Source organism: Oncorhynchus clarkii, chromosome 29 (assembly GCF_045791955.1).
Source record: "Oncorhynchus clarkii lewisi isolate Uvic-CL-2024 chromosome 29, UVic_Ocla_1.0, whole genome shotgun sequence".
Classification (NCBI taxonomy): Eukaryota; Metazoa; Chordata; class Actinopteri; order Salmoniformes; family Salmonidae; genus Oncorhynchus; species Oncorhynchus clarkii.
Genome location: NC_092175.1, coordinates 29,321,653 through 29,349,343, shown reverse-complemented (window position 1 = coordinate 29,349,343; position 27,691 = coordinate 29,321,653). Strand labels below are relative to the sequence as shown.

Sequence of the window (27,691 nt, the reverse complement as noted above, 5' to 3'; positions counted from 1 at the left end):
CTTTAATATTGATAACTGAAATGTAAGCCTTATTAGTTTACATTACCTTTATTGCATAACTGAATTGTAATTAAAAAACAAAACAATAAACATGTCTCAATTGTAATTGCAGTCAGAATACATTTTTACAAAATAGTATACAAATACCAGGCTTGCCCTGAAAACAAGATAATAAAGAGAATCATATTTACTTAACTGTCATAAAATACCAAAATGTTCTTAATCTATTTCTTTAATCAACACACCCTTCGCTTTTCCTATTCCCTTCTTCCAGCTTTCTTCAACTCTTCTCTTCTCCTTCTGCAAAGCACTCCTCTCATCCTCCCTCTTCCTGTGCTCTCTCCATAACCCAGCGGCCAGTCTTCTCACCTCCTGGGCATTGTCAGATACCCAAGCTTGAAAGAACTCACATTTCTTCCCCGCGAGGAAATACTTCTTTCTCATGTCCCCCTCTTCTCCCTCTTTGGGCAGAGCTGCCCTGGCTTGGGATAGCACCATACGGAGTTGGCTCAAAGCTGCCAAGGAGTATCCAACGACATCCTGCTTACTTCTCCCAGTCAGAATATGAGCCACAGCCTCCACAGCCCTGGCTGGGGAACTGGGGTCCTCTCGGTCAAAGTAGCCCCCGGCCAAAATGGCTGCCTCCCCTCCCTCAAGGGTCTCCTGGAGGGAGCTGAACACCCTGCCTGAGCTCAGGGCCTCGGACACAGTGAGAACCATTTGACAAAACTCCTGAGTTACGTCTGACTCGATGACACCATTGAACAGGCGTAGGGTGAAGGTGTAGCCAAACAGTGCATCGACCAAGCCATGGCGAACAAGAGGGGATGGATGGGATGACAAGGAGCTCAGAGGTGGGATTTTGACATTGATTGGAGGCACACCAGGGATTGATTTTGGTCCCTTAGCCTTGCTCGCCTCTTTTCTGTATTTTCCCTTACACTTTCTCTGTCCCTGCTCCTTCCCTGACTTACCCACACTCTCAAGTATTTTCCCAGAATCCTTGACTTCATTATCCGCAATGACCACAATTTGACTTTCTGCCTCTCTTTTTTCACAACTGGATAAACCTGCCACTTCTTCCTTCCGCAGACTCCCCCCCTGTCCTTCTTTATTTGTCTTCACTGTTTCTCTTGTCCTGCTCCCTCTCTGTTCTGCTGCATCATCTCCTTCTGGCTCACCCATCTCCTCCTTCAGTACCTCCATCAGAGCTTTCTCCCCCTCCTCGTGCTGCTCCCACCACGGTCTCCACAGGGGGACCAGAGCTCCTACAGCACCACCCTTCACCAGACTCCTAAACTTCTCCTTCTCCTGGCTGCTCAACAGGTCCCACAATGCCTCCTCAGAGAGAGCATCGATATCCAGCCCCAAGAGCCTGTCAGCCAAGTCTAGCTCCTCGGCGTCTTCAACCCCCTCATCGACGTCTCCAACATTTGCAGAAACCACCTGACCTGCTTCTTCATCCGTGTCTCCTAACTCTTTGAGTTTGGTTAAAATCTCCTCAATCTCCTCCACATTCCCTTCCCCAGATGATTGAATCTCTGCTAACTTGGAGAGGAGGTCTAAAACCTGTGCTCTTTCCTTTGTCTCCTCACTACCTCCCATCTCCTCCTCTACGGTCTTTAAAACACCCTCCATCCCTCCCTCTGCCCCATCTGCCATATGTCTCAGCCTTAGCAGAATATCCTGCATCTTCTTCCTCCCCTCACACTCTGTTTCTCCAATATCTTTCAGCTCCTGTAACACAGACTCCTTATAGAATTCCTCTGAGCACACAGAATGATTTGTACTCCGGTAGCATTCCAGGCCACAATAAGGTACATTGCATCGTGGACAGGTGTAGTAAGAGAGTTTGCATAAGCACAGCCCACACACTTTGCTTTGTGTTGTGGCATCTGTATGGTCTGCATCTCCATCCTCTTTCCCAGTAGCTGGTGTCAGAAATTCACTGCTATTGGTGGTTCCTCTGGCAGGAAGCTCAATTCCATCTCTAGTGACAGTCTCAGGCTCTGTGTCAGGCCATTCACTGCAGTGGTGCTCACCCCTTGGTCCAATGTCGGTCAACAACTTCCGCACAGATGGAGGGATTCTCTGTCTAAGTATTGGATTCATGATTTTGGGTGGGCAAATTAGTTTCTACTTCTCATTGCATGCTGATGTAATTTTGTTGAGTGAAACGATGAACGTCCAATTTGCCTGAAAGGAAAGACAGATTTTACAACTCGAGTCCTCTCACAGAATTGAATGTAAGATATATTATAACTTGTTTCAATACTATGGCCGTACCTTTAGAAGCCTTCTCCGTACGTCGTTAGACACATGCAAATCCCAATACTTCAATATGTAGTACAGTAATTACAATTTTTCGGCGTTTAATCAGCCTAAAACTATCAAAGAACACAACATGTGCGACTAAGTATTTTGGACTAAACGTTGGTAAAACTCCTGCCGTAAATGGTTTCTGAGCTTGTCGCTATTGGATGACGTCTCCCCGTCGTAAAACGCTCGCAAAAACAAATAACTGCCAGACACGGAAGATCGTTTCCATTAGTTACCACAGCAAGAAAGTAAAAATGGGCTATTTCGTAATAATGTATGAAAACATAAAAAATATTTTTGGTCTTAATTTAATGTTATGGTTAGACATACGGTTAGAAATGTGGTTAACGCTAGGGTTAGGTTTCAAATCACATGTTAAGAAGAAAAATTGTAAAAAATAGGCGGGGTGTATGACTTTGTGGCTGTGGTAACTAGTGACGGCCATAGAAACTGGATAATGAAATGAGCTGCATTTAAAAGTCACAGAAAACATCAGCATCTTTCGGAACATTTCCCTCAAGTTTAAATTCCCATGTAAAAAATCCATCAACAGCGATGAAAAATATGTGTAAAACACCAAATCCTATATTAACTTGCCAGTATTGAGTATTGACACACCACAAAACAATGAACACCACTGGCGGTCGGTGGCGTTTTTTTTTATGAGCATGGCCTCATCTCTATTACAGCATATTGGATGACTGTCATTCATATTCCATTCACCCAGTACAATGTAACAGTGATAGTTTTAGGCTACTGCATGAGGTTGCTAAAACCTAGTCTATGAATGAAAGTTTACAACGTAGGTGCACGCAGGTCAAGATAAACATTTCAGGAGACAGACGAACACATGGGTAAACAGTGACACATTCAATACCACCTTGCACACTCTTGCCTGCATCTAGCTGATCTAGGGTGTAATCATTAGTCCAACAGTTGCAAACAAGTTTCTAATGGACAAATTCAGGTAGGTTTATCCCCGTTTCGTTCCATTTATTTTTTTCTACAGAATTGGCAGAATGAATTACACCCCTTATCACGTGTAAACCCAGCTCACTATCATAGCAGCCACGTTGTATTCCTTCTCGCATCTATGCGCTCTCCTCCTCTCACCTTTTCCCTTCGCTTGTGGACTTCAATGCACAACACAGATGTATGTGACCAGGCAAAAATAACTTTCCAAGCCAAACCATATCTTAAACGCTATACACAGCCTATACCGTTGTCAACATATTAGCTAAAGTAACGTCATATGTTACAATCATGCAGTAACGTTAATGCACAGTCAGTAAGCAGTTTAGTTAGCACTTACATCCGCAGGCCCTGGTGGCAATACATTTGTAAAACCAAAAGCTTACCCTGACTTGGAAGAGTTTCAGTGTTGTGTTGGATAGTCATAGCTAGCTGGCTAACATAGCATCCATTTGTTTGAGCAGGGTGTTTGAGTAGGCTAAACTAGCTAGCTGCATTTGCTAACTAAGTAAGTGAAAATGAAACTACAAAATCTCTCTCTCTTGCGGCTCCTTCATTTTAGAGGAAATTAATTTGTTCAAAACTGTTCAACTATTGTCTTTCTTTTTTCGAGTCAACTACTCACCACATTTGATGCACTGCAGTGCTAGCTAGCTGTAGCTTATGCTTCCAGTACTAAATTAATTATTTATCCTTTGATTTGGTGGACAACATGCCAGTTCATGCTGCAAGAGCTCTGATAGGTTGGAGGACGTCCTCTGGAAGTTGCCATAATTACTATGTAAGTCTATGGAAGGGGGTCAAACCATGAGTCTCCTAGGTTTTTGTATTGGAGTCAATGTACTCAGAGGAGGACGGAAGCTAGCTGTCCTCCGGCTACACCGTGGTGCTATCCTACCCTAGTGCTGTTGAGGCTACTGTAGACCTTCATTGCAAAACAGTATTTTAATCAATTATTTGGTGACGTGAATATTCTTATTATAGATTTATCTAAAAATTATAACTTTAAATATTTTACAATTTCATTTTTATGAAATTCACTGAGGATGGTCCTCCTCTTTCTCATCTGAGGAACCTCCACTGATAAGCTGTGGTATTATTTTACAGCATGGTAAAGCAAGAGGCACCTCTATAAAATGTTGGGTTAAAGGGGGTGAGAAAAATAGGAAAAATATTTAATTGAGGTTAATCAACCATAAAGTAAATAGCACCTGATACCCAAAGTGTGTTTGCTGAGACTATGGTCTCATTTGAGAAAAAGTCTGTCCTCTTTCCTCTCTCCTCCATGACGTGGAGACTGACATGGTCGAGGAGAGTGTTCATTTGTTTATAGGCTAATGGAAGAGTGTCCGGCCCTCCTCGATAGCCACTTTCATCAAGGATAGTCATATGTATCCTACCGAATTCTGTGTAACCTACCAACGGAAGAGTTTTGAAATCTTCCACACCCCATTTGAATCAGATATTTCTTTCTCAAAGGAGAAAAGCATGCAAACATTTAAAAACTATCTATAAAACGTCTAGCACAACAACTAAATGTGTTTTTAGCACATTACACATTTCTTTTGGGATTCCACCCCTGTAAACTTAATTTGCCTGATGACGTGCAGTGGAGAAGGACCGTTTCATTTCAAACAAGCACATCTGATACACCTTCCCTCTACTCGCCTCCCCTCCTTCATTATCTTTGACTTTTTTCAAAAGGAGGCGAGAGAGGACGGAGAGAGGACACAGGAGTTCAGCAAATCCAATTGAGAAAAGGCCTATGAGAGATGTGTGTATGAGACTATAAACAACTAAGTGTTGGCAGATAAATCATGTACAGAATATTAGAAGCGTAAAACAACTCGAACAACACATTTAAATGTAGTAAGGTATTTGAAGCAGAAGCTGAATCAGTGTGATAAATGAAGCCATTGCTCACCATTTGCCTTAAAACAAAGGATAACGTAAGGTGTCAAGCTTCACCTGATGGAGGATTCCAGCCAAATGGGGAAGGACCATCATGTTTAGGGGGAAAGGGCACTCGTGAAGGTGATATCAGTTGTTCCACAAATTTGTATTCTTCTGTAGATGCTAATATCCCACTCTTGGCTTCTCCAGCTGAGATACACAATGTCTGTTTTTGAAGGGAAAGTGACAGGGAGAAAAGTATTCTCGCGTGCTCCTGATAACTCATTCATGAAAAAATTAATTGACAAATGCATTGAAAAGGGAAAATAAGCAGTGTCTGTCATTCAATCCATCCCAATTCCACACATTTATGCAGGGCAGGCCCTAGGGCCCTCTCTTTCTTCAATTTTCTGCAAAAATTGTTGCAACCCCTATTACTAGCCTATTCAACCTCTCTTTTGTATTGTCTGAGATCCCCAAATATTGGAAAGCTGCCGCAGTCATCCCCCTCTTCAAAGGGGGAGACACCTTAGACCCAAACTTTTATAGACCTACGTATTTCCATTCTGCCCTGCCTTTCTAAAATCTTCAAAAGCCAAGTTAATAAACAGATCACCGACCATTTCGAATCCCACCATACCTTCTCCACTATGCAATCTGGTTTCCGAGCTGGTCATGGGTGCACCTCAGCCATGCTCAAGGTCCTAAACGATATCATAACCGCCATCAATAAAAGACAGTACTGTGCAGCCGTCTTCATCGACCTGGCCAAGGCTTTCGACTCTGTCAATCACCGGATTCTTAGACTCAATAGCCTTGGCTTCTCAAATGACTGCCTCGCCTTGTTCACCAACTACTTCTCAGATAGATTTCAGTGTGTCAAATCGGAGGGCCTGTTGTCCGGACCTCTGGCAGTCTCTATGGGGGTGCCACAAGGTTCAGTTCTCGGGCTGACTCTTTTCTCTGTGTATATCAATGATGTCGCTCTTACTGCTGGTGATTCTCTGATCCACCTCTACGCAGACGACACCATTCTGTATACATCTGGCCCTTCTTTGGACACAGTGTTAACAAACCTCCAAACGAGCTTCAACGCCATACAACACTCCTTCTGTGGCCTCCAACTGCTTTTAAATTCTAGTAAAACTAAGCGCATGCTCTTCACTACAAATACCTAGGTGTCTGGTTAGACTGTAAACTTTCCTTCCATACTCACATTAAACATCTCCAATCCAAAATTAAATCTAGAATTGGCTTCCTATTTCACAACAAAGCCTCCTTCACTCATGCCGCCAAACATACCCTCGTTAAACTGACTATCCTACCGATCCTTGACTTCGGCGATGTAATTTACAAAATAGCCTCCAACACTCTACTCAGCAAACTGGATGTAGTCTATCACAGTGCCATCCGTTTTATCACTAAAGCCCCATATACTACCCACCACTGTGACCTCTATGCTCTCGTTGGCTGGCCCTCACTATATATCTGTCGCCAAATCCACTGGCTCCAGGTCATCTATAAGTCTTTGCTAGGCAAAGCCCCGCCTTATCTCAGCTCACTGGTCACCATAGCAGCACCCACTCGTAGCATGCGCTCCAGCAGGTATATTTCACTGGTTATCCCCAAAGCCAACTCCTCCATTGGCCGCATTTCCTTCCAGTTCTCTGCTGCCAATAACTGGAACGAATTGCAAAAATCACTGAAGCTGGAGTCCTATATCTCCCTCTCTAACTTTTATTATCATCTGTCAGAGCAGCTTACCGATCACTGTACCTGTACACAGCCAATCTGTAAATAGCCCACCCGACTACCTCATCCCCATATTATTACCTACCCTCTTGCTCTTTTGCACCCCAGTATCTCTACTTGCACATCCTCATCTGCACATATACAGTATCACTTCAGTATTAATGCTAAATTGTAATTATTTTTGCCTCTATGGCCTATTTATTGCCCACCTCCCTACTCTTCTACATTCGCACACACTGTACATAGATCTTTCTATTTTTATTTTCTTTTCTGTTATTGACTGTACGTTTATGTGTAACTCTGTGTTGTTGTTTTTGTCGCACTGCTATGCTTTATCTTGGCCAGGTCCCAGTTGTAAATGAGAACTTGTTCTCAACTGGCCTACCTGGTAAAATAAAGGTGAAATAACTAAATAAATAGGGGATATTTGGTTTGTCCCCCCCTCTCTTGAATGCGGAGAGAAAAAGTTGAATAGTTAATTTGCTGCAATTCTGTACATTTTGCAATGGGGTGCAGATTATTTTTTGCCGTTTTAAAGCTTATTTCCTGAAATTCTACACATTTTGTCATGTTAATATGTTATCTGAGTGACTAACAAGATCAAATGGGGGTCAAACAGGGAAATGGTTCCAATTGTTTTTCCACCAATCATTTTTCCCATTGGGTATTTTAGAAACACTTGAAATAAGGGTTGTGCTTTGTGTAGGCCCAGCCTGGCATGACGTTTTAATAACCATGTCAATCTCTCTCTGACAAGGTGACTTATCAATATATTCTGCTCTATTTACTCTCAGATTCGAAAATGCTCATTTGCATCAAAGTAGACCGAGAGATAGAAGCTGTTTTTCAATCTCAAGGCCATCGGACCGTTAAACAGCCTTCACTAACACTGAGTGGCTGCTGCCAACATACAGAATCATATCTCTAGCCACTTTAATAATTGGATGCAATAAATGTATCACTTGTCACTTTAAACAATGCCACTTTATACAATGTTTACATACCCTACATTACTCATCTTATATGTATATGTGAACGGAAAGGCTCTGGAGCAACGAACTGCCCTTGCTGTCTCTGCCTGGCCGGTTCCCCTCTCTCCACTGGGATTCTCTGCCTCTAACCCTATTACAGGGGCTGAGTCACTGACTTACTGGTGCTCTTCCATGCCGTCCCTCGGAGGGGTGCATCACTTGAGTGGGTTGAGTCACTGATGTGATCTTCCTGTCTGGGTTGGCGCCCCCCTTGGGTTGTGCCGTGGCGGAGATCTTTGTGGGCTATACTCAGCCTTGTCTCAGGATGGTAAGTTGGTGGATGAAGATATCCCTCTAGTGGTGTGGGGGCTGTGCTTTGTCAAAGTGGCTGGGGTTACATCCTTCCTGTTTGGCCCTGTCCGGGGGTATCATCGGATGGGGCCACAGTGTCTCCTGACCCCTCCTGTCTCAGCCTCCAATATTTTTGCTGCAGTAGTTTATGTGTCGGGGGGCTAGGGTCAGTCTGTTATATCTGGAGTATTTCTCCTGTCTTATCCGGTGTCCTGTGTGAATGTAAGTATGCTCTCTAATTCTCTCTTTCTTTCTCTCTCTCTCTCTCTCTCTCTCTCTCTCTCTCTCTCGAGGACCTGAGCCTTAGGACCATAACTCAGGACTACCTGGCATGATGACTCCTTGCTGTCCCCAGTCCACCTGGCCGTACTGCTGCTCCAGTTTCAACTGTTCTGTCTGTGGCTATGGAACCCTGCCCTGTTCACCGGATGTGCTACCTGTCCCAGATCTGCTGTTTTCAACTCTCTAGAGACAGCAGGAGCGGTAGAGATACTCTCAATGATCGGCCAACTGACATTTACTCCTGAGGTGCTGACCTGTTGCACCCTCGACAACTACTTATTATTATTTGACCATGCTGGTCATTTATGAACATTTGAACATCTTGGCCATGTTCTGCTATAATCTCCACCCAGCACAGCCAGAAGAGGACTGGCCACCCCTCATAGCCTGGTTCCTCTCTAGGTTTCTTCATAGGTTTTGGCCTTTCTAGGGAGTTTTTCCTAGCCACCGTGCTTCTACACCTGCATTGCTTGCTGTTTGGGGTTTTAGGCTGGGTTTCTGTACAGCACTTTGAGATATCAGCTGATGTAAGAAGGGCTATATAAATACATTTGATTTGAAATAAATTTGATTTGATATAGTGTACTCTATACCATTTACTGCATCTTTCCTATGCCGCACGGCCATCGCTCATCCATAGATTTATATATACATATTCTTATTCATTCCTTTACACTTGTGTGCATAAGGTCGTTGTTGTGAAATTGTTTGATTACTTGTTAGACATTACTGCACTGTCAACTAGAACGACAAGCATTTCGCTACACTCGCATTAACATCTTATAACCATGTGTATGTGACCAATCAAATTTGATTTGACATCATGCAAAACTACAAATCCCTGCAAGCTCCTGCACATTATCTTTTTTTTTTTTTTCACCTTTATTTAACCAGGTAGGCAAGTTGAGAAGAAGTTCTCATTTACAATTGCGACCTGGCCAAGATAAAGCAATTCAGTTCGACACATACAACGACACAGAGTTACACATGGAGTAAAACAAACATACAGTCAATAATACAGTAGAAACAAGTCTATATACGATGTGAGCAAATGAGGTGAGATAAGGGAGGTAAAGGCAAAAAAAGGCCATGGTGGCAAAGTAAATACAATATAGCAAGTAAAACACTGGAATGGTAGATTTGCAGTGGAAGAATGTGCAAAGTAGAAATAAAAATAATGGGGTGCAAAGGAGCAAAATAAATAAATAAATACAGTAGGGAAAGAGGTAGTTGTTTGGGCTAAATTATAGGTGGGCTATGTACAGGTGCAGTAATCTGTGAGCTTCTCTGACAGTTGGTGCTTAAAGCTAGTGAGGGAGATAAGTGTTTCCAGTTTCAGAGATTTTTGTAGTTCGTTACAGTCATTGGCAGCAGAGAACTGGAAGGAGAGGTGGCCAAAGAAATAATTGATTTTGGGGGTGACTAGAGAGATATACCTGCTGGAGCGTGTGCTACCGGTGGGAGATGCTATGGTGACCAGCGAGCTGAGATAAGAGGGGACTTTACCTAGCAGGGTCTTGTAGATGACATGGAGCCAGTGGGTTTGGCGACGAGTATGAAGCGAGGGCCAGCCAACGAGAGTGTACAGGTCACAATGGTGGGTAGTATATGGGGCTTTGGTGACAAAACAGATTGCACTGTGATAGACTGCATCCAATTTGTTGAGTAGGGTTGTAACGGTTTTCTTGATGAGAAGGAGAGTCGGACCAAAATGCGGCGTGTAGATTGCGATCCATGTTTATTGTGACTATAGCAACACGAATCTAAATACAAACAGTGCAAAATAATAAACGTAATGAAAACCGAAACAGCCTAAACTGGTGCAAACTAACACTAAGGACAATCACCCACAAACACACAGTGAAACCCAGGCTACCTAAATATGGTTCCCAATCAGAGACAATGACTAACACCTGCCTCTGATTGAGAACCATATCAGGCCAGACATAGAAATAGACAAACAAGACATCCAACATAGAATGCCCACCCAGTTCACGTCCTGACCAACACTAAAACAAGGAAAACACACACGAACGATGGTCAGAACGTGACAGTACCCCCCCTCCAAGGTGCGGACTCCGGACGCACAACTTAAACCTATGGGGGAGGGTGTGGGTGGGCATCTGTCCGCGGTGGCGGCTCTGGCGCTGGACGTGGACCCCACTCCATAACAGTTTTAGTCCACCTCCTTAGCGTCCCTAGATAGGTTACCCTCCTTAAAGACCGCTCGGGACAGAGGGGCAGCTCGGGACAGAGGTAGCTCGGGACTGATGGGTAGCTCAGCACTGAGAGGAAGCTCAGCACTGAGAGGAAGCTCAGCACTGAGAGGAAGCTCAGGCAGGTGGTTGGATCCGGCAGATCCTGGCTGGCTGGCGGTTCTGGAAGATCCTGGCTGACTGGCGAATCCGGAAGAGTCTGGTCGACTGGCGGATCCGGAAGAGTCTGGTCGACTGGCGGATCCGGAAGAGTCTGGTCGACTGGCGGATCTGGAAGAGTCTGGTCGACTGGCGGATCTGGAAGAGTCTGGTCGACTGGCGGATCTGGAAGAGTCTGGTCGACTGGCGGATCTGGAAGAGTCTGGTCGACTGGCAGATCTGGAAGAGTCTGGTCGACTGGCAGATCTGGAAGAGTCTGGTCGACTGGCAGATCTGGAAGAGTCTGGTCGACTGGCAGATCTGGAAGAGTCTGGTCGACTGGCAGATCTGGAAGAGTCTGGTCGACTGGCAGATCTGGAAGAGTCTGGTCGACTGGCAGATCTGGAAGAGTCTGGTCGACTGGCTGCTCCATGCTGACTGGCTGCTCCATGATGACTGGCAGCTCTGGCTGCTCCATGCTGACTGGCTGCTCCATGCTGACTGGCAGCTCTGGCTGCTCCATGCTGACTGGCTGCTCTGGCTGCTCCATGCTGACTGGCTGCTCCATGCTGACTGGCTGCTCTGGCTGCTCCATGCTGACTGGCTGCTCCATGCTGACTGGCGGCCCTGGCTGCTCCATGCTGACTGGCGGCCCTGGCTGCTCCATGCTGACTGGCGGCCCTGGCTGCTCCATGCTGACTGGCTGCTCTGGCTGCTCCATGCTGACTGGCTGCTCCATGCTGACTGGCGGCCCTGGCTGCTCCATGCTGACTGGCGGCCCTGGCTGCTCCATGCTGACTGGCGGCCCTGGCTGCTCCATGCTGACTGGCGGCCCTGGCTGCTCCATGCTAACTGGCAGCTCTGGCGGCTCCTTGCAGACTGGCAGCTCTGGCGGCTCCTTGCAGACTGGCAGCTTTGGCGGCATCCTGCAGAAAGGCAGCTCTGGCGGCTCCTTGCAGACTGGCAGCTCCTTGCAGACTGGCAGCTCTATGCAGACTGGCAGCTCCTTGCAGACTGGCAGCTCCTTGCAGACTGGCAGCTCTATGCAGACTGGCAGCTCTATGCAGACTGGCAGCTCCATGCAGACTGGCAGCTCCATGCAGACTGGCAGCTCCATGCAGACTGGCAGTTCTGAACAGGCGGGAGACTCCGGCAGCGCTGTAGAGAAGGAAGGCTCTGGCAGCGCTGGACAGGCGAGGCGCACTGTAGGCCTGATGCGTGGTGCTGGCACTGGTGGTACTGGGCCGAGGACACGCACAGGAAGCCTGGTGCGGGGAGCTGCTACCGGAGGGCTGGGGTGTGGAGGTGGTACTGGAAAAACCGGACCGTGCAGGCGCACTGGAGCTCTTGAGCACCGAGCCTGCCCAACCTTACCTGGTTGAATGCTCACGGTCGCCCTGCCAGTGCGGCGAGGTGGAATAGCCCGCACTGGGCTATGCAGGCGAACCGGAGACACCGAGCGCAAGGCTGGTGCCATGTAAGCCGGCCCAAGGAGACGCACTGGGGACCAGCTGCGTAGAGCCGGCTTCATGGCATTAGGCTCGACGCTCAATCTAGCCCGGCCGACACGCGGAGCTGGAATATACCGCACCGGGCTATGCACCCGCACTGGAGACACAGTGCGCACCACTGCATAACACGGTGCCTGTCCGGTCTCTCTAGCCCCCCGGTAAGCACAGGGAGTCTGCCCAGGTCTCCTACCTGACGTAGCCATACTCCCTGTTAGCCCCCCCCCAAGAAATTTTTGGGGCTGCCTCTCAGGCTTCCATCCGCTACGTCGTGCTGCCTCCTCATATCTGCGCCTCTCAGCTTTCGCCGCCTCCATTTCTTCTTTGGGGCGGCGATATTCTCCTGGCTGAGCCCAGGGTCCTCTTCCTTCTAATTCGTCCTCCCATGTCCATACCTCCTCTTTGGGCTGCTCCTGTTGCCTCTTCTCCTGCTGCACCTTTGGGCGGCTACACTCCCCTGGTTTAGCCCAGGGTCCTCTCCCGTCGAGGATTTCCTCCCATGTCCAGAAATCCTTATTGCGCGTCTCCTCGCGCTGCTCCTGCCTGTTGACACGCTGCTTGGTCCTTTTGTGGTGGGTGATTCTGTAACGGTTTTCTTGATGAGAAGGAGAGTCGGACCAAAATGCGGCGTGTAGATTGCGATCCATGTTTATTGTGACTATAGCAACACGAATCTAAATACAAACAGTGCAAAATAATAAACGTAATGAAAACCGAAACAGCCTAAACTGGTGCAAACTAACACTAAGGACAATCACCCACAAACACACAGTGAAACCCAGGCTACCTAAATATGGTTCCCAATCAGAGACAATGACTAACACCTGCCTCTGATTGAGAACCATATCAGGCCAGACATAGAAATAGACAAACAAGACATCCAACATAGAATGCCCACCCAGTTCACGTCCTGACCAACACTAAAACAAGGAAAACACACACGAACGATGGTCAGAACGTGACAAGGGTATTGGAGGCTATTTTGTAAATTACATCGCCGAAGTCGAGGATTGGTAGGATGGTCAGTTTTACAAGGGTATGTTTGGCAGCATGAGTGAAGGATGCTTTGTTGCGAAATAGGAAGCCAATTCTAGATTTAACTTTGGATTGGATATGTTTGATATGGGTCTGGAAGGAGAGTTTACAGTCTAACCAGACACCTAAGTATTTGTAGTTGTCCACGTATTCTAAGTCAGAGCCGTCCAGAGTAGTGATGTTGGACAGGCGGGCAGGTGCAAGTAGCGATCGGTTGAAGAGCATGCATTTAGTTTTACTTGTATTTAAGAGCAATTGGAGGCCACGGAAGGAGAGTTGTATGGCATTGAAGCTTGCCTGGAGGGTTGTTAACACAGTGTCCAAAGAAGGGCCAGAAGTATACAGAATGGTGTCGTCTGCGTAGAGGTGGATCAGAGACTCACCAGCAGCAAGAGCGACATCATTGATGTATACAGAGAAGAGAGTCAGGGCCTCCCGGGTGGCGCAGTGGTTGGCCAGCTGTGCCATCAGAGTCCCTGGGTTCGCGCCCAGGCTCTGTCGTAACCGGCCGCGACCGGGAGGTCCGTGGGGCGACGCACAATTGGCCTAGCGTCGTCCGGGTTAGGGAGGGATTGGTCGGTAGGGATCTCCTTGTCTCATCGCGCACCAGCAACTCCTGTGGCGGGCTGGGCGCAGTGCGCGCTAGCCAAGGTTGCCAGGTGCACGGTGTAGCCTCCGACACATTGGTGCGGCTGGCTTCCGGGTTGGATGAGCGCTGTGTTAAGAAGCAGTACGGCTGGTTGGGTTGTGTATCGGAGGACGCATGACATTCAGCCTTCGTCTCTCCCGAGCCCGTACGGGAGTTGTAGCAATGAGACAAGATAGTAGCTACTACAACAATTGGATACCCCGAAATTGGGGAGAAAAAGGGGTACAATTAAAAAAAAAAAAAAAAGAAGAGAGTCGGTCCAAGAATTGAACCCTGTGGCACCCCCATAGAGACTGCCAGAGGTCCGGACAGCAGACCCTCCGATTTGACACACTGAACTCTATCAGAGAAGTAGTTGGTGAACCGGCAATCATTTGAGAAACCAAGGCTGTCGAGTCTGCCGATGAGGATGTGGTGATTGACAGAGTCGAAAGCCTTGGCCAGATCAATGAATCTTTAGCTGACATCTTTGCTAACAGGTATATTGTGTCAATTTAAAACTTGCACAAGACAGTTCGCAGAATTGTCAATTTAAAGAAATGTAGCCAATTTATCCATTACTACATTTAGCTAGCTAGCTAATGCTTGTTACTTCGAATTTAACAATTTCGGCCACGTAAATTATTTTTGAAAGAAGACACAGTATCAGTCAAAAGTTGACAAGCTATTCATTCAAGGGTTTTTCTTTATTTTGACTATTTTCTACATTGTACAATAATAGTGAAGACATAATAACTATTACATAACACATATGAAAAAAGTTTTAAACAAATCAAAATATATTTTATATTTGAGATAATTCAAAGTAGCCACCCTTTGGCTTGATAACAGCTTTGCACACTCTTAGCATTCTCTCAACCAGCTTCATGAGGTAGTCATCTGGAATTCATTTAAATTAACAGGTACGCCTTGTTAAAAGTTAATTTGTGGAATTTCTTTCCTTCTTAATGCCAATCAGTTGTGTTGTGACATGGTAGGGGTGGTATACAGAAGATAGCCCTATTTGTTAAAATATCAAGTCCATATTATGGCAAGAACAGCTCAAATAAGCAAAGAGAAATAACAGCATCATTACTTTATGACATGAAGGTCAGTCAATTCGGGAACATTTCAAGAACTTTTTTCAAGTGCCGTCGCAAAACCAACAAGAACTACGATGAAACTGGTTCTCACGAGGACCGCCACAGGGAAGGAAGACCCAGAGTTACCTCTGCTGGATAAGTTAATTAGAGTGACCAGCCTCAGATTGCAGCCCAAATAAATGCTTCACAGAATTCAAGCAACAGACACATCTCAAAATCAACTGTGCAGAGGAGACTGTGTGAATCAGACCTTCATGGTTAATTTTCTGCAAAGAAACCATTACTTAAGTACACCAATAAGAAGAGACTTGCTTGGGTCTAGAAATCTGAGCAATGGACATTAGACCGGTGGAAATCTATCCTTTGGTCTGATGATTACAAATTAGAGATTTTTGGTTCCAACCGCCTAGTCTTTGTGAGAAGCAGAGTAGATGAACATAAAATATTGAAGAATATAAAATATACTTTATTTGTTTAACACTTTTTTTGGTTACTACATGAGTCCATATGTGTTATTTCATAGTTTTGATGTCTTCACTATTGTTCTACAATGTAGAAAATAGTCAAAATAAAGAAAAACCCTTGAATGAGTAGGTGTGTTCAAACTTTTGACTGGTACTGTATATGGGTATCAAATAGCCAACTCACTCGTAACCGTATCGTAATATTGGTATTCTTGCCGTGTGGTCGTATAGCTCGAAACTTTCCCTAAATCATCTGCATAAAATTGTGGTCCTGTTTATGAAGGAGCGCGACATCATTTTTCTCGACCACCACACGTGGGCGGGATCAGAGAATACTACGTCACAGGTATGCGCAATTAAACGCTTCCTGTTTTCCATCTCCAGGCCAAACACCATTGGCGAAGCACACGATCATTACACTGCGAGACTTTGGTGAGCTATGAAATAAGTTTAAATTCTGTTTTGTAACTCATAACAAAGGGACTCAAAAGTTTCATGACATTTGAAACATTGTCTCTTAAAAAAAGTTGTCTTTGTTGATGTCGACAGGAAATATAAATTGTTCTACCGCTCTGGCTAGTCTAGCTATAACGTCAGTTGCTAATGATTTACCAAAAACTACTCATCTTTGCACTAGTTGTTGGACATTTGATTCACCGTTTATTCTGGCATAAGCCTGAAGAAACAAACTAATACATAACTTGCTTAGTTAAATAAATTAAACCCTGTTGGTGACCATGTTTGAATCAGGTGTTTTAGTGCTAGGCTGGAACAAAATCCTGCACAACCCTTTGGGTCTTTCAGGATTGTAGAACACACTGACCTAACATCATCCATCTTATTTTGAACAGGTTGACCATGCAGCTGTTTGTGCGTGCTCAGACTCTCCACACCTTCCAGGTGTCTGGGTTAGAAACTGTCGCTGACATCAAGGTAAACTATAGCACTACTGTGCTTTGGTCTGCCAACTTTTTTGGTTTAAAAGTTTATTGATGACCATGAAAGATTAACCACATTCAGCTCTTTGTTCTCGTCCCTCGTCCCTTCTCCACAAGGCTCATATTGAGGCATTGGAGGGACTCTCCTGTGATGACCAGGTGGTTTTTCTGTGCGGGGAACCCCTGCAGGATGATGCTGTGATTGGCCAATCGGCACACGAGTTCAGTACTCTTGAGGTACTCCCCCGATTGTTGGGAGGTAAGTGATCAATAATTAAACATTCTTGAACGTTAATGTAAATAAGTGAAATTATTAAGGTCTTTGTTTCTGTACCATTATTTGGTGGGGCTTGCTTGGATTAATTTCCATTTCCTATCCCAGGCAAAGTCCATGGCTCCTTGGCCCGAGCGGGGAAAGTCAGGGGACAGACTCCCAAGGTGGGCGTTTTGTGTTTAATAGAAATTAAATGAATGTGGCATATTCAACATGACTTGCTCTTCTGGCAAGTTTACTTAGTCTCTAGTGTGCACGTCAAGACACCACACCTCTAACTCTGTTTATATAACCATTCTCACAGGTGGATAAGCAAGAGAAGAAGAAAAAGAAGACTGGTAGGGCTAAAAGGAGGATCCAGTATAATAGGCGCTTTGTGAATGTGGTACCAACATTTGGCAAGAAGAAGGGACCCAATGCCAACTCATAAAACTATTTTCCCAAAGCCTTGTTTCTGCTGTCTCATCACAGTTCAACATTGACATGACCATTCATGCAGTGTGAGCAATGGACTGGGAGCAATATCTGTCATTTTATAATTACATTTGTCACTGGGATGAAATACAATAAAACTCAGTGAGGAAAGAGTGGTACTCTGCACGAATTTGATGGTTCCTTTACATTGGGTGAATTGAGCAGTTGTATGATTGGCTGTCTTTCTGATGGTTCAGAAGTAGATGAAATTGACTCAAGATTCCAATTCTGATATTTTTCCCACTAACTGGTCTTTTGACAAATCTGATCTTTTCACTTCAGATCTTTTTCAGAGCTTATCTGATGGGTCAAAATACCAATTTAGTGAGAATGATCAGAATTGGGCTGCCTGTCTAAATACAGTCATGGTGGCATGAACACAAGGTAGTTCAAGTTGTATTAGTCGTATGTACAGGATATGCATGGTATATCATCCAATGAAATTCTTACTTGCACAAGGTAGTTCCAAGTGCACATGTTCTCAATTTATTTAATGTATTATAGACAGGTCACACTGACAGATGATGAGAATAGTCTTTGGCATGTTCTCATCCATTATGCCAAGATCACTATCTGTCAAAGTGATCTTGGATATGACCATGGCTTATACTTCAGCAGCTTCAAATAATTCCATCTGTCTTCAAGCCTTCCTGTGTGATTTCCCCACAGGGTCAGCGATGACCACGACTCCCCAAGCAGCCAAACCTGAAACAGAAATATTGAGTTGACTGCACCTCAGAGGCCCTGCTAGAATACTTTGAATAGCTTCAACTCATCATAGCTCTTGCCTTTGCTTTCACCTTCTTAGTAATGTTGGATAAATTCCTGCTGCTTCTACAATGCAGGAGATAGTGTCATTAAAAAGTATGTGAACCCTTTGGATTTCTGCATAAATTGGTAATCAAATTTGATCTGATCTTCTTTGGAAAAAGTATGAACCCCTAGGCTAATGACTTCTCCAAAAGCTAATTGGAGTCAGGAGTCTGCTAACCTGGAGTCCAATCAATGAGATGAGATTGGAGATGCTGGTTAGGGCTGCCTTGCCCTATAAAAACTCACAAAATTTGAGATTGCTATTCACAAGAAGCATTGCCTAATGTGAGCCATGCTTTGAACAAAATAGATCAAGAATTGTTGTCTTGCATAAAGCTGGAAAGGGTTACAAAAGTATCTCTAAAAGCCTTGATGTGCATCAGTCCACGGTAAGACAAATTGTCTATAAATGGAGAAAGTTCAGCACTGTTGCTACTTTCCCTAGGAGTGGCCGTCCTGCAAAGATGACTGCAAGCGCAGAATGCTCGATGAGGTTAAGAAGAATCCTAGATTGTCAGCTAAAGACTTACAGAAATCTCTGGAACATGCTTACATCTCTGACAAGTCTACGATATGTAAAACACTAAACAAGAATGGTGTTCATGGGAGTACACCAAGGAAGAAGCCACTGCTCTCTAAAAAAAAAAAACACATTGCTGCATGTCTGAAGTTTGCAAACGTGCCCCTGGATATTCCACAGCGCAACTGGCAAAATATTCTGTGGACAGTTGAGTTGTTTGGAAGGAACACACAACACTATGTGGGGAGAAAAAAAGGCACAGCACACCAACATCAAAACCTCATCCCAACTGTAAAGTATGGTGGCGGGAGCATCATGGTTTGGGGCTGCTTTGCTGCCTCAGCCTGGACAGTTTGCTATTGTCAACGGAAAAATGAATTCAAGTTTATCAAGACATTTTGCAGGATAATGTTATCTTTCCACCAATTGAAGCTCAACAGAAGTTGGGTGATGCAACAGGACAATGACCCAGTAAATCAACAATAGAATGGCTTCAATGGAAGAAAATACACCACCTGGAGTGGCCCAGTCAGAGTCCTGACCTCAACCTGATTTGAGATGCTGTGGCATGACCTCAAGTTAGCAGTTCACACCAGACATCCAAAGAATATTGCTGAACTGAAACAGTTTTGTTAAGAGGAATGGTCCAAAATTCCTCCTGACTGTTGTGCAGGTCTGATCCGCAACTACAGAAAACGTTTGGTTGAGGTTATTGCTGCCGAAGGAGGGTCAAACAGTTATTAAATCCAAGGCTTCACATACTTTTCCCACCCTGCACTGTGAAAGTTTACACAGTGTGTTCTATAAAGACATGCAAACGTATCATTGTTTGTGTGTTAGTTTAAGCAAACTGTCTATTGTTGTGACCTAGGTGATATGACATTTTATGACTAATTTATGCAGAAATCTGAGTATTTCCAAAGGGTTCACATACTTTTTCTTGCCACTGTACATTTAGACATGCTGCCAATAAATCACAATACTCACTTGCTGCAAACGCGACTTGTGCGACAGTTCCCATTGAGGTTGTCCCACCTTGGCGCATTACTTTTCGGGCGGCTAGGAAGACATATCCAGCTCCTAACAGCAGACCTCCACCTGAAAGAATCCGACAACTCCAGCAGCTCCCAAACATTTGACCCGCTGCAGGTGATACTGAGCCCGGTGGTACGGGAAATGGCTCTGGTGTTGACATTGTAAAAAATAAATGGTATGCTAACTAGCTCGTTAGCTGTGCTTGGCTAGATGTGGTAACTACCAAGCAGCTAAATTGACAAATTACTATAATCACTTATTAAAACGTACATCAGACAGTTAAAAATGTCATCCCGATCCCAGTTACGACCACTGAAGTGTGACGATTACGACTGCATGTGTTGTGCATGAATCTGACCGCAACCTTCGACATCAGTTGAAATGAACGTCATTTTCTAAAGCCGGAAATGGGTGCAACCGGTAAAAGGGTCCAACACTGGTCCGTTGACAAGTGACAACAGAATTATATTCATGATCATGTAAACTACATCATTTCAAAACGTTACTCTATCCATGAAATCGAATTGGTTTCTACAAAATGTAACAGAAAATATCCAATATAAAAAACTAGGCAGGATTGTTTACATTTTATTAGCCATACATTGTTGTGACCATCACAAGCATGTTCAGCGAGCAAAAATGATTAATGAATTATATACAACACTATTATTGTAATAAATGTGCTTTGTTTCAATGTAACAGAGCATGTGTTCAAGTCGTGAAGTTTGGGAACCATTGCCTCTTATTTTCAGCACTTTCTCATTCAGTGAAACAAAGTACTTAACGCCCCTTACACTCATTCATACTCAACACAAATGCAAACACTTAGCCAATATAATCTTGTCTCTTAAGAGGAAGTGGTGAAGCTCAGGTTTACTGGTGTGTCATCTGTAATAGTATGGTCTCTTCCCCACGTCTTTCAAATCAATGTGAAGACAGTGGTCTGGTTCCCCTGCTCAGACATCGCATGTCAGATCTGGATAGTTTTTTTTAACGTATCAGCTAACCACGTGGTAGCAATCTGGTGCCTGACGGCACAGTCAATGACATGGCACGCAACCATTGGATGATGCATGTGATGTCTGAGCAGGAGAACATGACCAGCATGTGAGCATGACTATTTCTGGGATCTCATAGGGCCCAATCCTCTCGCAATGTTGTCATCGGTCTCTGCAGCTTCCTTCAGCACCTGCATCATGAGGGCGTTCCTCTTCCTTGTCTCCTCCATTCTCAGTGGGTTAGCTTCGGGTAGATTCTGATGGTCAGATTGGAAAAAGAGCAGGTCAAATCAAATCAAATATATTTATAAAAGCCCTTCTTACATCAGCTGATATCTCAAAGTGCTGTACAGAAACCCAGCCTAAAACCCCAAACAGCAAGCAATGCAGGTGTAGAAGCACAGTGGCTAGGAAAAACTCCCTAGAAAGGCCAGAACCTAGGAAGAAACCTAGAGAGGAACCAGGCTATGAGGGGTGGCCAGTCCTCTTCTGGCTGTGCCCGGGTGGAGATTTTAACAGAACATGGCCAAGATGTTCAAATGTTCATAGATGACCAGCAGGGTCAAATAATTATAATCACAGTGGTTGTCGAGGGTGCAACAGGTCAGCACCTAGGGGAGTAAATGTCAGTTGGCTTTTCAAAGCCGATCATAGCCGAGGTGAATGTAAAGCTGATACTGCATACAGATAATGCAACAGAAGCTGACACCAAAACAAAGCAAGGTATAATGTTATTGAAGACTGTCTGCTCTGCTGTTTCTTATTCCTTTCGCCGTTTGATTCAGACCAGGAAACCATCAGGAGGCCTTTTTCAGTGGGAGGCAATTGCAGATGGTTGCAGATAGAAATTAAATGTATAGAACGGACATGATTGCATGTTACAATCCACATGACTATTCCCCAGGTCGTTGCTGTAAATTGCTGTAGGTCATTGCTGTAAATGAGAACGTGTTCTCAGTCAATTTACCTGGTAAAATAACGGATAAATAAAAAATATTTCAAAAATAACATTTCTATCAGCACTTTCTCTTCTGTCTTTGGTGAGTATTAGTGACAGACTATGCCATTCTATGGCTCGTCAATTAACCCAGTGGTTCCCAAACTTTTCACTCAGGTCCCCCTTCTGTCACTTTGCAAGTTTAAAGCTTATTTCCTGAAATTCTACACATTTTCCATGTCTTATGTGTGTTCATGTGATATCCGAGTGACTCAAACATTACAACAAAATCAATGGGCTTAAAAAACTAGCAAAAAATACAGCTGACGTGGGGTAATTGATCTGGACATTTATGACAAGTTATAAATAGCTCTCCAAGGTCTGCAATGACTGACATAAGAGGATAACTGTTGATGCACTTCCCAATTTCGAAATTGCACCTTGTGCATTCTTACACTGACCCCTCGCACCCCCCAGTTTGGGAACCACTGAATTAAGCAATAAGCACCACTAGGAGAACCTTCTCTCGGACAAGTGCGCAAAAAGAGAACCACAGCGTCATGTACCTATCTATGTCTGATAGGTGAAGCTACTGGCAAGCCATTTACCATTTACAAAAATAAAATGTAATGCACAAATCATACACATCTGACTAACGAAGGACAAGCAGTCCTTTGTTCGGTTTAAAGTCAGTGCTGTGTAAGTCAAGTGCATCGTTAGCGGCCTACCTTGAGCATTTCCCTCTTCCTTTCCTCTCCTGGTGTAATCACTGACCACATTCCATATCCAATGCCTACCACACCGACAAACCCAGTAGAGAACAGGACAGTGCGTAGACCACTCATTATGTTAGGCTTGTTTGTATCCTCCTTCTAAGACGTATTGAGAGTATGTTCTTAATTAGCAATACACTGTTCTGTTTTTTTGTTGTGACTGTTAGCTAGTAAGTTCATTAGGAGGTGCTCAATGTCCGCTGACAGACATTTGCAGTGCATTATGGGATAGCCTACCCTTCTTTATAAAACCTTTTTTAGGTGAGTTATGAGATGTCATGTCAAACCACGTTTTTCTTTTTTAATACAAGAAGTGGACCATATTCCTGTTTGTGTTGACCAATATTTTAATGTAAATGTAAGACGGTGCATTATTAACACAATTTTTTAATGCGTAGGGAACACTGACGATAAGCTTAATTGTGCAATTTCTACTCAAAACCACCAGGTGTCAGTCAAGTAGCGTCTTTTTTTGTCAAATACAGTACTGTTCAGGAGACTTTCTCTTCAGAAAATCAGCTGTGTTGCCGTGTGCACATTGGCAGAAAGTGTGTGTGTGTGTGTGTGTGTGTGTGTGTGTGTGTGTGTGTGTGTGTGTGTGTGTGTGTGTGTGTGTGTGTGTATATGTGTGAGTCATAGTGTGTGGGGGTGTATTGAGTGCTGATAAGTGCTGATAATATGCATTCATCAGTGTCAGGTAGGGTGGAAGGAGAAAGATTGTTAAGGTTCAGTGCCAGCTAATGTAACTTGCTAAAAATACATAATAGAACTCGCAGTTCTGCTGTGATATTATGCGCTAAAATGTACTCCTAACTCTTCAAGAGTTGGTGACATTGTGAGCAATTATCATTTTCAAAACTAGAGACACCGGTGATATTTTTTTGTACTGTTTAAAGGTCCATTACTGATAATAACATGTGTATACCATTTTATACACAATTTAATAATATAAGATAACTAATGTCTTACCAATCTGCTTTTTTAAATGTTACTAGAAGTACATGTTGCTGTAAGTGAGGCAGTGTGCTTTATTTCTTTCTAAGACAAGTATTTTATTCCTCACAGTTTTTAGACTTTGTACTTTGTCTTTCTTTTCCAAAATATCTCTTAGCCCTAGGCGTACTGTAACACTCTGACCCTTTAGAATTATGTGTAACATTTTACACAAAATACATAACAGCACATTACATTTTCCCCTCACTCTTTTTCCCTCCCTCCCTTCTTCCATGATAGCTGAGTCAATAATGACACTTTCATCCACCCCCCACACCTACCCCATCCCATCCTCCATCCCACCCCCCCACCCCTACCCCATCCCATCCTCCATCACACACACCCACCCACCCACCCCTACCCCATCCCATCCTCCATCCCACCCACCCACCCACCCCTACCCCATCCCATCCTCCATCCCACCCCCCACACCTACCCCATCCTCCATCCCATCCCCCCCACACTTACCCCATCCCATCCTCCACCCCACCCACCCACCCCTACCCCATCCCATCCTCCATCCCACCCCCCACACCTACCCCATCCTCCATCCCATCCCCCCCACACCTACCCCATCCCATCCTCCATCCCACCCACCCACCCACCCCCATCCCATCCTCCATCCCACCCCCCACACCTACCCCATCCTCCATCCCATCCCCCCCACACCTACCCCATCCCATCCTCCATCCCACCCCCCCACACCTACCCCACCCCATCCCATCCTCCATCCCACCCCCCACACCTACCCCATCCTCCATCTCACCCCCACAACCACCTCTTCCCATCCTCCACCTCACCGCCAACCCTACCTCATCCCACCCTCCATCCCACCCCCACACATACCCCATCCCATCCCATCCTCCACCCCTACCTCATCCTCCATCCCAACCCCCCACCCCATCCTCCACCTCACCCCCACACACCTGCCTCATCTCATCCTCCACCCCCCCATCCCTGCCTCATCCCATCCTTCATCCCATCCCACACCTACCTCATCCCATCCTCCACCCCACCCACACAACTACCTCATCCTATCCTCCACCTCATCGCCACCCCTACCTTATCCCATCCTCCATCCCCCCACACCCCTACACCATCCCATCCTCCACCCATCCCATCCTCCATACCCCATCCCATCCTCCACCCCCACACACCCCTACCCCATTCCATCCTCCGTCCCACCCCCACACCTACCCCATCTGATCTTCCATTCCTTTCCTCTCTAATTGCAACAGTAACGCTTGCAGATGCCAGTTCCCGTTGCCATGACACCCGTGTTTCCCGAAGGTGCTATGTGCACAAGAGTCAACATCCATGTGTACATTCTTTGTCTGATTGTGGTTTAAATCCTGTCCCACTCTGTTTGTCCTAGTACATTTTTGTCTGAGAGTATTCTAGTATTCTTGAATATTAATGCTTGTGTGTTTGTGCATAGCTCAGAAACAGAATTGGTAGCATTCTTCACACCAACACGTAGCCCCATTCCCCAGCTGTTCCAGTGTTATATTTCACAGCATGACACAGCATCAAACAGATGAGACTGAGAGAGAGGACATGCCTATTGTTGTTTTCAACTACTGTATGTTTGTTATAATCTGAAACACATATAACATGTTCATTGATGGATCTGGGCTCTCTTCAGTATGCATTTTTGGGTACAAATGGGAAGCAGTGGTGTGTGTTTGTGCATGTGTGCGTGCGTGCGTGCGTGTGTGTGTGTGTGTGTGTGTGTGTGTGTGTTAGAGAGAGATAAGGTGGGAAGGAATACAGTATGTGTTAATGTACCTCTCTTGGCATATTAGTGAGCATGTGCCTTTTACTGAGAGATTTAGTAGAAAACAAGCCAGAGTGAAAAAGTCTTGCTTCTTCAGTTGCATGTTGCAGATTTGGCTGCAGATTGGGGAAATCTATTTGTGAGTTAGTATAGCATTTACTGCTGCCAAAAAAAGTGATGATATGCAGATGTTATGCATAGGCTGCGTTTCTTATTCGGGGAACCGTGCTTGTCTCCAGACATATTGACTCACTGGGAACAAAGTACATGACACACATACAGTACATCTTCAGCTTACTGAGTCTGGTATCAACCAGTTTAGTTCATTCATCCCTGACATGCTTTGCTCATAGATTACATGTAACCTGCATATTTAAACTAGGCTGTCGCATCATGACAGATCCTCAACTGACAGCCCAAATGGACAGTATTTAATGCCCTCATTTGTCTTTACAGTCCACGCACAGTTGTTTAATAACCCCATCCAGACTCCCATGTCTCTCTTACCCAGATATCTCCACAGTGCCCTGTTTTTTCTAACCCCCAGTAATTTGTCACCCTTTTCTCTATCCACTTCCCCATCTCTCCTTCCCTTCCAGTTAAAGTATTTTCTTAATTCTGGCCAGGTGTAACTATCAGAAATCTTCTATAATATGTAATGTAATGTATCTCCCCCCAATTTTGCCTCCCTCTTCTCTCTGACTATTCCTGCGGAATAAATTCCAAATATAGGTGATGGGTTCACTTCTAGAAACCCAGTCATTTAGCAAAGAGTTAATCAGCCATTTTACCAACTATACATCAATGGGCATGACATACCACCAATTACTTTGACTATTCCCTGTTTGTGAGGACACACAATGTCTGAGTCATAATATTGCCTGATGTCTTGCTTTGCTTACACTTTATAATGTGGGGAGTAGAGTATATTCACCATGTAGAAATCCTAGTGTATTTTCAATTGTGTGTGTGAGTGTGTGTGTGCGTGTGTGTGTGTGTGTGTGTGCGTGTGTGTGCGTGTGTGTGTGTGTGTGTGTGTGTGAGTGAGAGAGAAAGAAAGAAAGAGAAAGAGAAAGAAAGTGTGTGTGAGAGAGAGAGAGAGAGAGAGAGAGAGAGAGAGAGAGAGAAAGAAAGAGAAAGAGAGTGAGTGTGTGTGTGCATATGCCAAGCGCGTACTTTATGTTTCAAACTTATCAATTGTAACCAGTTTCCATGGCAACTACTCTCTGGAGGCAGAGAGGAGGGAGAGAATGCAGGGACGGAGTTGAGAAAATGATTATTTCGGAAGGTAGGGGGGGGCCTAGAATGAATGAAATATGAAATATATGGTATGGACTGTCAAGTATCTAAGAGAGTGTAAGGAGAGAGGGCATTTATGTGCATGCTTACATAAACGTGTGGTGTGTATATAATATGACTTGTGTGCGTGTGTGTCTGTGCGTATGTGTGTTTGTGGGTGTGTGTGTTTGTATGTGTGTTTGTCTTTGTGTGTGTGCGTGCGTGCGTGTGGTTTTGTGTGTGTGTGTGTGTGTGTTTGTGGGTGTATGTGAGTAATGTAGAGAGATGGTTTGCTGTGCATCTGAGTTGAATAATATAAGTGATAACAATGTATTTGCTGTATCATGCATCTACCTATACTTCAGTGCTGCCATGCATGTAAAGTCTATTTTGGATTTGATTCTGAGTTTTGAGTGAGAGCAAGAGAGTGAGGCAGAGACAGGGTGAGTCAATAGGAATCTAACACAATTATGTTGCCATGGTGACACCGTATAATGAGATGCAGTCTATGTCCGGTTGCCTGTCTCTACCTCTCCAACTCTCCCTCACCCACTCTCCCCTCCAACCCCCATAATTAACACACTCACTTCCTCCATCGTACTTGCTCTCTTGTAGATGTACAATCCTGAGCTCCTGTTTATTGTACTATTCCAGGTTCCCTTGAGTCCATAGCAAACAGAATATCTTGGGATTGAGACATAACAAAGTATGGCCTTCAGAATACGTCTCCTTTTTGATCTACCAATGTTCTTTTGATCACCTGTTACTTACAGCTATTGAGACAGATCCTTCATCTCCCAATCATGCATTGAATTTCTTTCATTTGCATTTTTAACTATGAACACCCAGTACACTACAACTGGACCAATGAATCCAATTCTTAACAAAACAGGCTTTTGAATTATAAGTTCAAGAAAATATAGATTTAGACAAGAGAAAACACAGTAGTTGTACCACATAATATTTTAACACATTGATATTTTATTATAATATGTGAATTGCTGTTGGTGACCTGTATATCATATTGTATTCTAATGAATACAAACTACCGCACCAACAAATATAGCATACAGTGATGAGAGATGTATAGAAGACAGTTACAAATAGTTATTCTTAAATATATATTAATCCATTCATTCTGATGAACTGCATTATGACTGTCATTGATGGTCAGCCTAGCTATATTTTCCCTCCTCTGTGACCCGCCATTTTGTGCTTTAGCAATTGTCTGTGATTGACTCACATTGTT

At 44.5% G+C, this 27,691-nt stretch overlaps 3 protein-coding genes across 3 annotated transcripts; 1 reads left to right on the top strand and 2 right to left on the bottom strand.

Moving 5' to 3' along the window:
* Positions 1 to 35: 35 nt before the first annotated feature.
* On the bottom strand, positions 36 to 2,463 carry LOC139388727 (zinc finger, HIT-type containing 2). The gene is made up of 2 exons (XM_071135593.1): positions 2,287 to 2,463; positions 36 to 2,196 (listed from the first exon to the last, which is right to left on the bottom strand). Exon 2 carries the CDS (start codon positions 2,110 to 2,112, stop codon positions 220 to 222), a length of 1,893 nt encoding a protein of 630 aa, XP_070991694.1. The 5' UTR covers positions 2,113 to 2,196; positions 2,287 to 2,463; the 3' UTR covers positions 36 to 219.
* Positions 2,464 to 16,000: 13,537 nt separating this feature from the next.
* On the top strand, positions 16,001 to 17,444 carry LOC139388542 (FAU ubiquitin like and ribosomal protein S30 fusion b). The gene is made up of 5 exons (XM_071135259.1): positions 16,001 to 16,064; positions 16,484 to 16,565; positions 16,688 to 16,829; positions 16,953 to 17,008; positions 17,149 to 17,444. Exons 2-5 carry the CDS (start codon positions 16,491 to 16,493, stop codon positions 17,272 to 17,274), a joined length of 399 nt encoding a protein of 132 aa, XP_070991360.1. The 5' UTR covers positions 16,001 to 16,064; positions 16,484 to 16,490; the 3' UTR covers positions 17,275 to 17,444.
* A 2,817-nt stretch (positions 17,445 to 20,261) lies between these two features.
* On the bottom strand, positions 20,262 to 22,597 carry LOC139388279 (ubiquinol-cytochrome c reductase complex assembly factor 3). Its single transcript, XM_071134853.1, has 2 exons — positions 22,350 to 22,597; positions 20,262 to 20,941 (listed from the first exon to the last, which is right to left on the bottom strand). The coding sequence occupies exons 1-2, from the start codon at positions 22,464 to 22,466 to the stop codon at positions 20,804 to 20,806; spliced, it is 255 nt and encodes an 84-aa protein (XP_070990954.1). The 5' UTR covers positions 22,467 to 22,597; the 3' UTR covers positions 20,262 to 20,803.
* Positions 22,598 to 27,691: the final 5,094 nt, after the last annotated feature.

Coding starts and splice junctions, on each gene's coding strand:
- LOC139388727 (XM_071135593.1), bottom strand. CDS start 2,112: ATGAATCCAATACTTAGACAGAGAATCCCTCCATCTGTGCGGAAGTTG.
- LOC139388542 (XM_071135259.1), top strand. CDS start 16,491: ATGCAGCTGTTTGTGCGTGCTCAGACTCTCCACACCTTCCAGGTGTCT. Junction 16,830..16,952: donor ACTCCCCCGATTGTTGGGAG/GTAAGTGATCAA, acceptor TTCCTATCCCAG/GCAAAGTCCATGGCTCCTTG. Junction 17,009..17,148: donor TCAGGGGACAGACTCCCAAG/GTGGGCGTTTTG, acceptor CCATTCTCACAG/GTGGATAAGCAAGAGAAGAA.
- LOC139388279 (XM_071134853.1), bottom strand. CDS start 22,466: ATGAGTGGTCTACGCACTGTCCTGTTCTCTACTGGGTTTGTCGGTGTG. Junction 20,942..22,349: donor GGAAGAGGGAAATGCTCAAG/GTAGGCCGCTAA, acceptor TCTGACCATCAG/AATCTACCCGAAGCTAACCC.